Source organism: Tenrec ecaudatus, chromosome 5, assembly GCF_050624435.1.
Source record: "Tenrec ecaudatus isolate mTenEca1 chromosome 5, mTenEca1.hap1, whole genome shotgun sequence".
Taxonomy (NCBI): domain Eukaryota; kingdom Metazoa; phylum Chordata; class Mammalia; order Afrosoricida; family Tenrecidae; genus Tenrec; species Tenrec ecaudatus.
Window position 1 is genome coordinate 2681504 of NC_134534.1, and position 13078 is coordinate 2694581.

Below are 13078 nucleotides of genomic sequence, written 5' to 3' on the forward strand. Positions count from 1 at the left end.
CTTTTCACAGGGAGAGTAAGACAACAGGTCCGAATAATTGCAGCGAACCGTCCGCTAAGAACATAAGCAGACAGAAGCCGCAGAGGAAAGACCGTGTTTTCAGGCAGACAGCGTGAATATTAGACAGGGTTTGGGGGTGGGTCTGCCACCTGCGAGTGCAGCCCTGTTGCCTCTTTGTGCTATACACATTCAGTGTGAAACACAGGATGGTGTCCTTCCTTAAATGAGGACTTGGAAAGACGAGCAAATGAGAACTGGCCCTCTTCAGTCCTCTGCTGAGTAGAGGTCATCCAGGACAGGGGAGAAGGAGCCATACTGACCTCGGCACAGACACGCACCCGTGTCCAGCCCTGCATCGACAGAGAGCGTGATTCACCCAAATCACAAGTCGCCACAGGCCTGCCTCGGCGGCTGCTTGTTTGGCTGTGAATTCTGCAGTGTGGCATAGTTAGGACTGGCTCTGCGTGGCAGAGTGCTAGCTTAGGGACACTGCTGGTGGCCAAGGAGAATGTCAGATCTGCAGAGTCAGTCCTCCTCCTGGACTCCCCTGCCAGCTTTCCAGGGAGCATTGTGACACCTTTTCTGATGGACGGCCAGAGGGCAGCAGCTTTTGCTTTCTCCTGGCTGGCCTCTCCCTATCTCCTCATTTAAGCCTGTGGTGCTCTCTGGGCAGCCTTGCACTATGACCCCACCCAGAGGACAGAATGCCACCGTCCCCTCAGAGTGGCGTGGCTGTGACCTCCCTCTTCCTAAGCTCACTGAGAAACTAGGAGAGGCTGCCCCTCTGAGTTCCGTGTCCTCAGCACCTCCCCGGCAGTTCTAGGTCAGGAGAAGAGGCCCATGTTCCCCAGTTCACTCCCCCTTGAATGAGTGTGGGGAGAGATACACGAGCACCACCTGTGGGTATAGAGTCACTTCATGGGTCTGCACAGCCCCCGGCCAGGACTGTGGGTTAGATGTGCACGTCCAGGGAAATGGGCGCAGGGATGGGGCCGGGAGCACAGCTCCTCTCTCTCAGAGACCCCATCCCGTCGGCCCGCTTGCTGCTTGCCGAGTGTCGCTCTCGAGCTTCGCATGTGGCTCCCCCGTTGGTTGCTGCGCTGTGAGCACTGCATGCAGGGGGCCCTTGGGTGCTGCGCAGGCGCCTGGGGGCTGACTCCTTCCCATTCTGCTCCTGGATTGTGACAGGGTTTTGTCTGCTGCCTCATTAATATTGTTTTTCTTTTTCCCCCCCCCTCTCTCTGACCAATTTCTGTAACCTTTCCTCACCTTCCATCGACCTAGCCATGGAGGGTAAGCACCTGTGTCCACGTGTGTCTGTCCAACCCTGCATGGGATGGGTGAGGGCGCTCTTGCTTGGTTCACTGCCCCCTCACAACCCACGGAAGCCAGAGCAGCCTGGACGTTGGTCTGAGGACGAACCGCGAGCCTCTGTGCCTTGTCAGCCTGAGCTTGTCCTCTCTTCCGCACCCAGGCTTGGGGACAGCCCTGACGGGGCTCCTGAACCAATGACTCTAGCCCTGCGGTTTAGTCCTTTACAGACAGATGTGCCTGCTGTCCATCTGGGGCCTCAGCAGCAAAGCACACTGGTTGGTGATGCGGTGACTAAGCTCAGAGCTGGGAGCAGGAAAGTTGGCAGTTCCAACCCAGCAAACCCTTCAATGGGAGAGACTCATGGCAGTTTGCTTCCATAGAAATGGTGGCCCTGAACCCTGTGGAGCAGTTTGCCTGCGGGCCCACTGTGTGTTAGAACCTACCCCACACAGTGTTTGGGGCCCAGGGTGGCTTACTGAACAGCTCTAGTTACTGCTGGCTCTTCTGCACCCCGTCTACGGGGCGGGCACCTCTACATGGCACTTCATTGCCCCTTGCTCAAGACAGGGGACTGGGACTGCACACAAACACCCCACCCCGTGAGCACCCCTCCTGTGCTGACAGCCACTGCCTTGTGGGGGTGGCAGTCCCACCCAATGAAGAGTCCGCTATCCATTCAGTTAGAGGAGGAACGCAGGAAGCCTCCGTTGTCCGCTGTCCACGTGGAGGGGAAATCCATGCACAGGATCTAGCCCCTCGTACCCTCTGAACTCTGAACCCTTGGAGAGACGTCAGAAGCTTGGGGTCTTCCTGCTGTGGATGATTCTGGGGGAGCACCGAATCACTTCTTCCTGAGAATCGTAGGCTCTTCGTGTCAGATGTTGGGTTCCCCCCCTTTTCCTTTAACTGAGCTCAAAGTGAGCACAAGATGCTGCCTCATTGATTGGCCACCCTAACCCCAAACCTTTCCCCGAGCCACTTTGACCTCTCTTAAAGGCCAGTCCCAGTGAAGCTGTGGTGGGCGCTGCCTCTAGTGGCAGGCAGAGGCATAGCTGGCTCTGTGTCTGCAGCTCCAGCCCCAGGAGATCAGCCCTCCACCCACCGCCAACCTGGACCGCTCCAACGACAAGGTCTACGAGAACGTCACTGGCCTGGTGAAGGCCGTCATCGAGATGTCCAGTAAGATCCAGCCAGCCCCGCCCGAGGAGTACGTGCCCATGGTGAAGGTAAAGTACCTGGTCTCTCCCCCTCTGCCTACCGGAAAGCCTGCGAGGGCCATGTCCAAGCTGCCTGACCGCCACCCTGGGTGCAGATCCCCTGACCAGAAAGACCAGAGGGCTTCAGAAAGGGCTCTGGGAAAATTCCGTATCTCCCTACCCCGTTTCCCCACGAGCTTTGTGAGGCCTGGTAGAATCCAGAGTGAACCAAAGGTCTTCGAGGGGTGCCAGCACCTCCTCGGGAAAGTCCTGGCCCTACACTGTAACTGCAGTCATCATGTGCTGTCCATTGGGGAGACCTGGGGCCCACCCCCACTCGGCTTTTGGAGTTACTATTTGAGGATTGTTTGTTACACTTGTTTTTTTTTTTTGGTGTGGAAGCGTAGGGTGTGTACAGGGATGTGTTCAGACCACGGTGGAGTCAGCGTCTCCAGCACACTCACAAGCACACATGTGATTCAGTCACGCCTTCATCTTTACCTCCTGCCAGGAAAGGAGCCAGGTCCTTGCCCCGTTATGCTCCTGAGAGGTGGTCCTGGGGCTTCATGGGAAGGAGGCGGTGTGAGCAGCGCCTCAGCAACCACTCTCTCTGGCAGGGCCACGGCACACATGCTGGCATTCTCGGGCACTGCCACACTGCTGGGAGTGGCTGCCCACCTCAGCTTTCCTGGGAAGCAGGCCTAACCCATCTGTTCTACTGTGGCGGCTGCCATCCTGTAAGCACAGTTCTTATGGGTACACTTGTGTGACTGAACAGACAAGGTTTATACACACATGCGCACACTCACAGGCTCAGCAGCAGCCCCAGGAAGTAACGGGGACGGTGCTGGCCTGTCCATTAGGATTCTTGGGGTGACTCCATAGCAGTTACTCTTTTTTCTTCTTCCACATTTTTATTGACACATAATCCACATATCATATAATTCAATGGTTCGTTCTGTCATTCACATCAAGAAGAATTGTACAATCATTACCCCCATCAATTTTAAAACCTCTCTGCCCCCCACCCCATCCCACCTGTAGCACCATGGTTAAATCCCCTCACCCTCCCCAGCTCCCACCCCCAACCCCCATGTCCCTATAGACCATTGCATCAGTTACTATATGCATCCGTGCTTTCTCTGCTTCACAAACTGGAAAGCTTAACAAACCATCAAAAACCTAACATGCTAAGGATAAAATAATAATGCTACAGAGATAAAAATGCAAATAATGCATAAAAAAGAAAAGACCACCACTGATACTTAAAAAGGCAGAGAAGATATATTTGTCATGGAGTTGTATGAGCCCCAATAAAATGATTTAAATTAAAACAAAAGACAAGAAAGCATCCCCAAAAAGAGAGATTTGTCATGGTACACGCAAGAGATACTTGCACACAGAACAAGTTCAAGTTGGGTCAGTAAGGAGGTCAGCTGAGCCAGTATCAAGTCCAATCCAGCATAATCAAGATGACAGTGGTCTCTGTCTGATAGTAAGGCTGTTCGAGACCCTTGCCTTTGGCTAGTGGGGGTCTCCCAGCGGTTTACTCTAACTAGTTACTCTGAAGATGGGTTTTGGGCTCCCACTGTCCTCCTTAGCCTTCTACCAATTGGGTGTTAATCATTTTAGCTCTGATACTGTGTCCTTCATCATATTTGAATTTTGTAATTGTCATCTTTGGATCACACAAAGTGCTTCTTCTGTGTGGACTTAGTTTACTCCTCGATTAGACAGCTGCTTGTTTGGCATGCAAGCCTTTAAAACCCCAGACTCTATTCCGATGGACAGCCAGGCACCATCTGCTTTCTTCACCACACTTTGCTGTAGCTCCTTATCTTCAGTGATCATTCCATGAGGGTGAGTATTGAGCAGGGCCATGTGATCGGAACTAACTGTTCTGGGATTGGGGCTAGGAGTTCAGTGGGGGCCCAGACTCCATCAGCTTGTCCCTGGGATGTGCGTGACTTGGGTTTACTTTGGCAGCCGGTAATATAACAAACTCAAAGCCCATAAGTCCATCCTCTCTAATAAAAGTACAACATTGCCCATCATTCCCATGGGGTGTAAGGCGATTGCACTGATCACGCCGTCCGTCCTCCCAGGGACACAGCCCTCCAGATGCTGGCGGTAGGAGGTGTCTGTGTGAGTACAGTTCCACCCTGAGCTACAGCCACGAGGTGTTGTCTGACACAGCTCAGTCTCCCATTCGATGGAGCTCGGTTTACTCTCAGTATGGGGATTGTGACCAGCGGACCTTCCTGGATCAGTTCGTCGAAGTGTAGATCCCTGCCCCCCAGATCAAAATCTGTCAAGCCACTGTGAAGTGGGCATTGAGGTACGGATTATATGGTGATGGTGGCCAAGCTTGGGGTTCCCTCCACTTCCACAGCCCCTGGTCAGCCACTGTGCTTCCTCTCACAAAGAGCAGCCTCTGACCAAAGCAGCTACTTTTTAAACCTTTCTTCTGTGTGCACTGACCCAAGATGAAGACCGCATTCTGTGTGCAAGAGTTCGTTCTCATAAGAGTGACATCGGTAAATCCTTAGGGCATCATGTTGTAATGGCTCTAGTCATGCTTTAAGGCCGCAGTCTCTTACCTTGATTCGACACTCTAGAAGTGGCACGGGGAGGAGGCTCCCCATCAGTGGAGCTTCAATGTGATCCCTCCATCGCGCTGCCCCATCGTCACCACCAACATGCCCCCCTCCCTCTGGCCCCATGAGTGGGGTGCTGATCCTGCTTGTGGTTCTTCTCTCGCAGGAAGTCGGCCTGGCCCTGCGCACATTACTGGCGACCGTGGATGAGACCATTCCTGTCCTGCCGGCTAGCACACACCGAGAGGTGAGTGTTATTGCCCTCCCACCCCCTGGTAATGGCTGGAGTTGGCCCTGCCAAGACCCTGCTGGCCTGCCTAGCACAGGTCCTCACAGCAGTGAGAGATGGTGGTCCCGACTCAGGCTTGCAAGTCCACGTGAAGAAGCAGGACCACCACAGAAGGGTTGCTTCGGAGTGGGCACTCAGCTGCCCAGCATAGAACAGGGAAGACCATGCTCTTAATTCTTCCTGAAGATGCCAGGGTTTGCTCGTGATCCTGGTTCCTCCTAAAGGCTCACTCGCTGCCATCGAGCCAGTGCCGACTTAGAGCCACCCTGTGGGGCAGGGTAGACCCGCCCCTGTGGGTTTCTTAAACTTGACGAGAGAACTGAAAGCCTCGTCTTTCTCCAGAGGATCGGCTTGTGGTTTTACACTGCTGAACTTGCAGTTAGCAGCACAATGTGTAAAGACCCCGCCTCTGTTCAGCACCTGAAAGGGAACAAAACCGGCCGCAGTGCTGCCCCTCCCCCACTGCACTGTGGGGTCGCCCGCCCGCCCTCACACCCCCTCCTGCAGGCCCTTTTCCTCCCATGCTGTGAATCAAATCCTGCTCAGACTCCCAAATCTGCGGTGGGAGAACTGCCTGTGGCAGTTGAGTGCTGTGGTCCCCACACACTTGTCGCTCTCTCGCCACGTCTCAGGCTTCTCCTTGCTTCTCTGTCCTCAGTGCTGCTGCCCCTCGTCCTGAAGGACCACCACCCTCCCTACCCCTGGGGCCTGTGTCACTTGACTCCCAAATTCTCTGAGACCCCCCTGTTGCCGTGGTCATCTACAGGGTGGGCCTGATGTGACGCAACCCCGAAAGCCCTTCTCCCCTTGGCCGGCCTTCCCTGCAGTCTGGCCGCCTCTGTGTGAGATGCCTGCCCACCTGCCCTCACTGCAACTTCCTGTTCTCCGTCGAGTCCGTCTAGGTCTTCTCTGTGTAAGAGGCCCCTAGCGGGTTTGTCACAGTATAGCAGGGTGCTCAGTGAGTACAGACACATCCGGTCAGTGCTCGTGAAAGGGCAAGGGGACGGGCATCCCCAGCAGGAGACTCCTGCAAGGCAAGCTTTTCTGATCCCGATGGGCAGCATTTCAGCCTGTGCGCGGCTTCCGTCTGCACGGCCCGGGTGGCAGAGCCCAGCGCTCGCCAGGCAGCTGAGCCGCCGGGGCACAGAGGGCCTTGGTGAAGAGTGAGTAGTTCTAGAAGGAAGAGTCCTTCTCAGAAGCCACAACCCAGGGTTTTGCCCTCTGTGCCTCCAGGAGTGGGCTTGGATAGGTGGGCCGTGGGTCTCCAAGCCACTGAGGTGAACTTGGTCTGAACTGTGACAGCACACAACCACCCAGTAAGGAAGCTGGCCAGCGGGGAGAGTCTGGCGCGTGTGCGCACACATGCCTATGTGAGCTTGTGCATGCACGTGACAGGCTAAGTTCCTGGAAGGAGGCTGCCGTGGCGTCTTCCTGCTTCTGAGGAGAGTTTGTTTGTGAGGAAGAGAACAGCTCTCCTGGAGGTATCTGGTACGGCGAGTCCCTGACTTATCTCTGTTCTTACAGATTGAGATGGCCCAGAAGCTGCTGAACTCGGACCTGGGGGGGCTCATCAACAAGATGAAGCTGGCTCAGCAGTACGTCATGACCAGCCTCCAGCAGGAGTACAAGAAGCAGATGCTGACGGCCGCGCATGCCCTGGCCGTGGATGCCAAAAACCTGCTGGACGTCATTGACCAGGCACGACTGAAAGTGCTGGCGCAGACGAGGCCACACTGAGCCTGGCCGGGGAGCCGGCCTCCCCAGGGTGGGGAAGCGCCTCTCGAGACATTCCTTGGCCTTCCACCAGCACTGAGGGGCCAGCCCCACGCCCTCTGTCGCCAGTGCTCCTGCCAGCCAGCGGCCGAGAGCTGCTCCCTCGCTGGTTCTGCCACGCCTTGGTCGGGGCTGGGTTTTGTTTTGTTTTCTTGTTTGAGTCGTGGTGTTCGGAAGAGTTGGGGATCCAAAGTGGGGTGCTGCTCTGGAGTTGAGACCAGAGGTGTGTGAAGGGAACGGCCAAGGGCTGAGCCGGGTGCTCAGGCTACAGAAGGTGTCTCGGAAGAAGAGAGGATGACGAGAAGGATTCAGGGACACCCACTGGGCTGAGAATTCTTCTGCCTACCATAGAATTATTACCCAGACTGCAATGTGCTACTACCACTTTACAAAGACAGAATAGAAAAGCTATATTTTGAAGACTTGAGTCATTTCAGAAAAAAAACACAAACATGACTGACGGTGACCTTCCCGTCCCTGCTGCCTTCCCCTCACGTGGATGTGTGAGGCCTCTGGGTGGGAGCGAGCTGTGGGGCACAGCTCCGGATTCCTGTTGCCTGTCACCCGAGTCTTGGGCCCGTTTTTTGTAGCAATGCTATTTCTCTTGGGAGCAGCAATGCTTTGTACCAGAGCACCTCCACACTGCATCGAGAAGCCCCATGGCCCAGCCCATTTTCCACGTTTATATGATTTATACAGAAAGAGTAAAGCCATGTTGACGATCTCACAGCCACTGGAGCTAAGTGCCCCTTCATCACATCTGTCAGTCTTCCCGGGAGAGGTTTTCCTTGGCGTCCGCTGGTACCATCGATTCTGTTAATCATCCTTTGGAAGACTACACCCTCCCTTTAGTTTGATGGGGGATATAAATTATTCTCAGGAAGAATATGATGAACTGTACAGTTACTTTGACCTGTTAAAAAGGTGTTGCCAGTAAAGTCCTTGCTGTCATCGCCTGATTGGCTGTCTCTCTCCAGACCCGTTTACAAGTTCCGGGGCAGGGAGCTGGTGGGGGGAGGGGGTTGCTTGTCAAATAAAACAGCACACAGGAGGGCAAAGGCTGGATACCCACTAGTTTCTTTCCCTTCCTCCCTCCCTCCCTCCCTCCCTCCCTCCCTCCCTTCCTTCCTTCCTTCCTTCCTTTCTTTCCTTTTCTTTCTCTCTCTCTTCCAGGAAAGGTTAGGACTTTACCACAGACAGACGGCCTGACCCAAATTCACCTTTTCATTCAGTCTTGACTTACCCCACTGCTATGAAGTCAATGGGTTTGAACTGCTGGCCTTGTATCCAGCAGTGCAAAGACTAACCCACAGTGCCACCAGGGCTACTCAGTCTTAGTAAGGATGAAACTCGAAAGAGGAGCTGACTTTTCATACAGGAAATCTTCTCTGTGTGGTTCTGAGAGTGTAGGAACCGTTCCAGCCACAAGGACCTTGCTGGCGGGAGCTCTCCCAGCCACCCGAGTTCACGCATATCTGAGGTGAGCCCGGGCATGCAACGGCAGGGTGGAGGTAGGACTCTGGAGCTGGAGAGACAGCGGTCCAGGGAGCAGGGATCCCAAGTGGAAGGGCTGGAGGAACGTTCTCCCTATACACATGTCATCCTACAGGCGTGAGTGGTTCCTGCCTTGGACATACATGATGTCTTGGGTGGGAGGGGGCAATGAAACACATTTTCTATCAGACTCCTATGTTCTTCAGTGCCCTGCACCTCAGTTTCCGCATTTGTGAGAACTGGGTATGCCACGCCCTGTCTAGGTGGCCAAGGTCTTCATGCACTGTGGGCACCCTGCATTGTAGCTTGTCTGGCTGCATCCTTGGCCTCTGCCCACTGGATGCCCATAGCACACGCACGCCTAGGGTAACACCCTAAGCTCTGTACACCTCATCCATCGTCCCCTCCCCCTCGCCTGTCAAGCGCCCCTGCCACTGAGTTTCCAGGCCTGGATAGCCCCGGCAGCTAGACCTTTCCGTGCTTCCCTTCCTCTAGGGCAGCGACCCTTTCATACAGTTCCTCATGTGGGGTGATCCCCAACCGTAAAGTGATTTTTGTTGCTACTTCATCACTAATTAATCAGGTGACCCCTGTGAAAGGGTTGTTTTGAGGACCAGGCAGGCCAGTGGTGAACAGGACTGTGGTCACAGACTCTACCGTGAAGATAGCAGGACCAGGAGTCATTCCAAACGAAAAGGCTCCGCGTTGACTCCCGTGGTTTACTAGCTACTGCTTCGATGCCAACTCAAGCCGCCTGTGTGCATGGAGTGGACACTGCCCGTCCCTACGCCCGCCTCACAAGGCTGCTCAGCCCACCTCACGGAGGGTCGTCTTCACCAGTCCTCTGCCAAGCATGGTGCCCTCCGCCAGGAGCTGCTGGTCTCCTAATAGCACGGCCTGCGTGTCTAAAAGGAAGGTGCCTCGTCCTCTGTCGAAGGAGCGTCCTGGCTCGGCTTCTAAGATGTGCACCTTCTGGAAACGCCTGGTCATCACCGCTCCCCAGGTTTTACCTCGGAGGCATCGCTCCCCGTCTTCCTTATTCGTCCGCCTTCCGCATGTATGCGGGCACCTGAAAATGCCTCCAGGCAATCCTTGACAACGTCCATCTTTCCCCGTTTTGCATCTGGATCCGGTTGTCAGTCCGTGATGAAGGCTGTTGTCTTGGGTCGTCAGTAAGTGCTTCCCGTCATCGTTACTGCGCTTTCTTCCGACCCTGATGCCTCGCTCTTCATCTAGTCCCGATGTCTGTGATGGTGTGTTCAGCATACATGTTGGCCAGGGCTGGGTGAAGGGTGCAACCCACACACACACACACCTTTCCTCAGTATCCTGTTACTGCTTCTGTCCTCAGCTCCATACGGGTTCCCCGTGAGCATAATGATGTGTTTTGGAATTCCCATTCTTCACGATGTCATCTATAATTTGTTATCCACACAGTGAAAGGTGTTTTCACAGTCGGTACAACACGGGCAGACATTGAGCTGAGATCCAACTAATGTCACCAGGGATGGCTCTTGTGCCACTTCTCTTGGGAATCCCGCTTAAAGCAGCTTTCAAGATTTACTTGGATCACGTTTCTTTGGGAGGAGCACAAATCCGGATCCCTTCCAGTCGGACATGTAGCTGTCTTCCAGACTTCTTGGCAGAGGCGAATGACTGCTGCCAGTGCTGCGTTCTCTTGTGGAAACATCTTCAGCAGTGTTCCATTAAGTCTTGAAACCTTTTCCGCCACTGTCTGTGTGCAGCTTGGACTTCTGCCTGCTGTTCTCCGTCGTCTCTGTTCGTGGCCTTCTGAGATGGCACAATAACCAGAGCTGCTTTGGTCCAGTGGCTCGGTGTGTTTCTTCCGTCTTTATTGGAAGTTTTCACACATCACCTCATATTTTGCCCATAGAGTACTTACCATATAGCCTCGAGTATAAGCCGACCTGGATATCAACCGAGGCACCTAATTTTGCCACAAAAACTGCATTTAAAAATGCGCTGGAAACCCCGGCTTAGACACGAGTGTCCCCAGTAACTGTTGCAACTCGGAATCGTTCCTTGAGCTGTTTCAGCACGAGCCCTGCCGAGCACGCCCAGCCCTTTCCTTCCCTGACTCGGTGCAGTTGCGCGTTTTGTTACTGTACTTTGTCTCTTGAGCCACCATTGGAACCTTCAGTTTAGCTCTACTTCATCCTGTCTCCCCTTTGCTGGAGCTGCTCCACCCTCAAGGGGGTCTCAGAGACCCTCCTGCTGTCCACGTGACTGTGTGTTTGGTGCCGCCCCCCCATAACTCCTGACCTCTGGGGTCTGTCTAAAGATTGGGGTCATCAAAGAAACTCCACAAGAGGGGAGGCTTTAGCCAGCACATTTTTTTTCCCTCACCATTTAAGAGGCTGAACGTCCTGAATTCAAGACACGGGCCCCAGGGAAGCATTTATCTCTGTGTCGCTGGGAGGGTCGCTCCTTGTCTCCTCTCGGCTGTGGGTTCTGCGTGAGCTCCATGCAGTGTGGCCTCTCCATCTCTGCTCATTTGCTTCTGTGTCTTCTCGCATCTAAAATGCACTGGACACTGGTCTGGCCTCCCTGTTCCCAAGTGACGTCATCCACGGGTGGGGGGGTGGGGGTGTTAGGACGCACAGTTTCGTCCAGAGCACAGACTGAGGAGGGCCACTACCGAAAGCAACAAACCACATGGAACATTTGAAAGTTGTGCCAGGCCCAACACCTGAATGAAGGAAGGAAGGTAAGCCTGTCGACGGCCGCAGCCCCTCTTCCTTCCTATTTGTTTAGAATGAGTGGGAAGGGTCGTTTAGGAAGCTGGGTACTCAGGAGCCGAGCTCAGTCCATCTCTTACAAAGAACACAGCCATACTGGTAACTGGGCCCTGATACAGAGATGGGGTATCCCCCCAGACAGCAAGTGCTGTTCTTGCTTGGGACCTCCTCAACTCTGGCACTCAACCCCTGGTTCAGCACTGATTGCCATCCCCACCATGTGACATCACTTACCCCACTTTCTATCCGCTACCTGTTTCCAGTCCTCCCCTAAGCTCTCTAAACGGTGTCCATTAGTCAGTGCTGCCCCTTTGATTTCAAGTGGCCTAGATTCTAAGATACTTGCTTCCTTTACAGCTGGCTGGTGAGATTTTGGTCAGCGTGGTAAGAGTTACAGGTCCTGGATACTAGTCCTTGATCCCTCCACTCCGTGGTTGATTGCATGTGGCTCTGATTCTTCTGGTGAAGCTATGCTACTTATCATGTGACATCCCAGCACGGCTACCCAAGGTGAATGGGTTTCAACTGAGCTTATAGACTTGACTGATGATGCAGAAGAACTCTTAAGGGATCTGCCACAGAAAATCGTAGGAACAGCGGCTGGAGGAAGAGGCCCTCCGACGGTGGGAAGGCACTCGGGATGCTGACCCCTCAAACTAGAATTGGTCTTCGTGATGTCAGTGGAGTAACGCTTTCAAGACCTTTATCTGCTGGCGGGGCATGACTCCCAATGCGGAGGAGCAGTTGCAAACATCTGTTAATAATCAGACCGAGGGGTGTACAGAGAGTTTAGAGAAAGTGTACAGCGCCATCACTTTGGTTCTGACTCGCCGTGGTCCTGTGTACAACAGAACGAAACTGCCCGGTTGTGCACCAGCCTCACAACCCGAAGTCCGAGCCCATTGGTGCAACCACCGTGCCACTCCAGATCATTGAGGCCCTTCCTTTCCCCCCCCCCCCCCGCCACATTACCAAGCATGACGCCCTTGTCAAAAAAAGAAATATAAAAACAAGGTGTTCCCAAATAGTTTTTTAAAAGAGAGAACAAGAAGATCTGTATCCTAGACATTTCCTGAGCTGAAATGGAGTGGGATTGGCCATTTCAGTCGGACCGTCGGTATGTACTCTGCTTGGAATGACAAATTCCAAGGAATGTGACACCCTCAAGAAGAGCCTGTCTTGAAGGAGAAGACTGCCTTATGGACTAAGATCCAACCAGGAAGGCCAGTCAGTACAACTCTTAACTGTCTTTACCCACCAACCAAGAGCTAGTGGTGAATTTGGAGGATTCTACCAACTTCTCCAGGTAAATTGAGCAAACGTCATCAAGATGCATTGATAACTATTGTTGATTATCAAAATTGGAATTGAAGGGAGGCTTGGTAGTTGGAAAATAGGACCTTAGTGATAGAAATCAAGCTGAAATCATGATAGAAGTTTGCCAGACCAACAAGCTCTTCCTTGCAAATACCTTTTTCACCAACACAGATGGTTATGCATGTGGACTTCACCAATGGAATCTGCAAGGATCAGATTGACTGCTTCGGTGGGAAGAGACGATGGCCAAGCTCATTATCAGCAGCTAGATGAGGCCAGGGGCTGACTCATCTGGCCCTTCCAGCCAGAATCAGCAGTTCCAGATTTCATGTGTCGGTG

At 53.6% G+C, this 13078-nt stretch overlaps 1 protein-coding gene across 7 annotated transcripts in view; it reads left to right on the forward strand.

Annotated features, from left to right (window-relative positions):
* The window catches only part of PTK2 (protein tyrosine kinase 2), a 181529-nt gene extending 173422 nt beyond the window's left edge, over positions 1 to 8107 (forward strand). For all 7 annotated transcript variants that reach the window (XM_075549219.1, XM_075549213.1, XM_075549218.1 and 4 more), the window contains 3 exons: positions 2385 to 2540; positions 5274 to 5354; positions 6921 to 8107. In XM_075549219.1, coding sequence (XP_075405334.1) covers positions 2385 to 2540; positions 5274 to 5354; positions 6921 to 7133 — 450 coding nt within the window. In that variant the 3' untranslated portion in view covers positions 7134 to 8107. The remainder of the gene's footprint in view (positions 1 to 2384; positions 2541 to 5273; positions 5355 to 6920) is intronic.
* The last annotated feature ends 4971 nt before the right edge of the window (positions 8108 to 13078 follow it).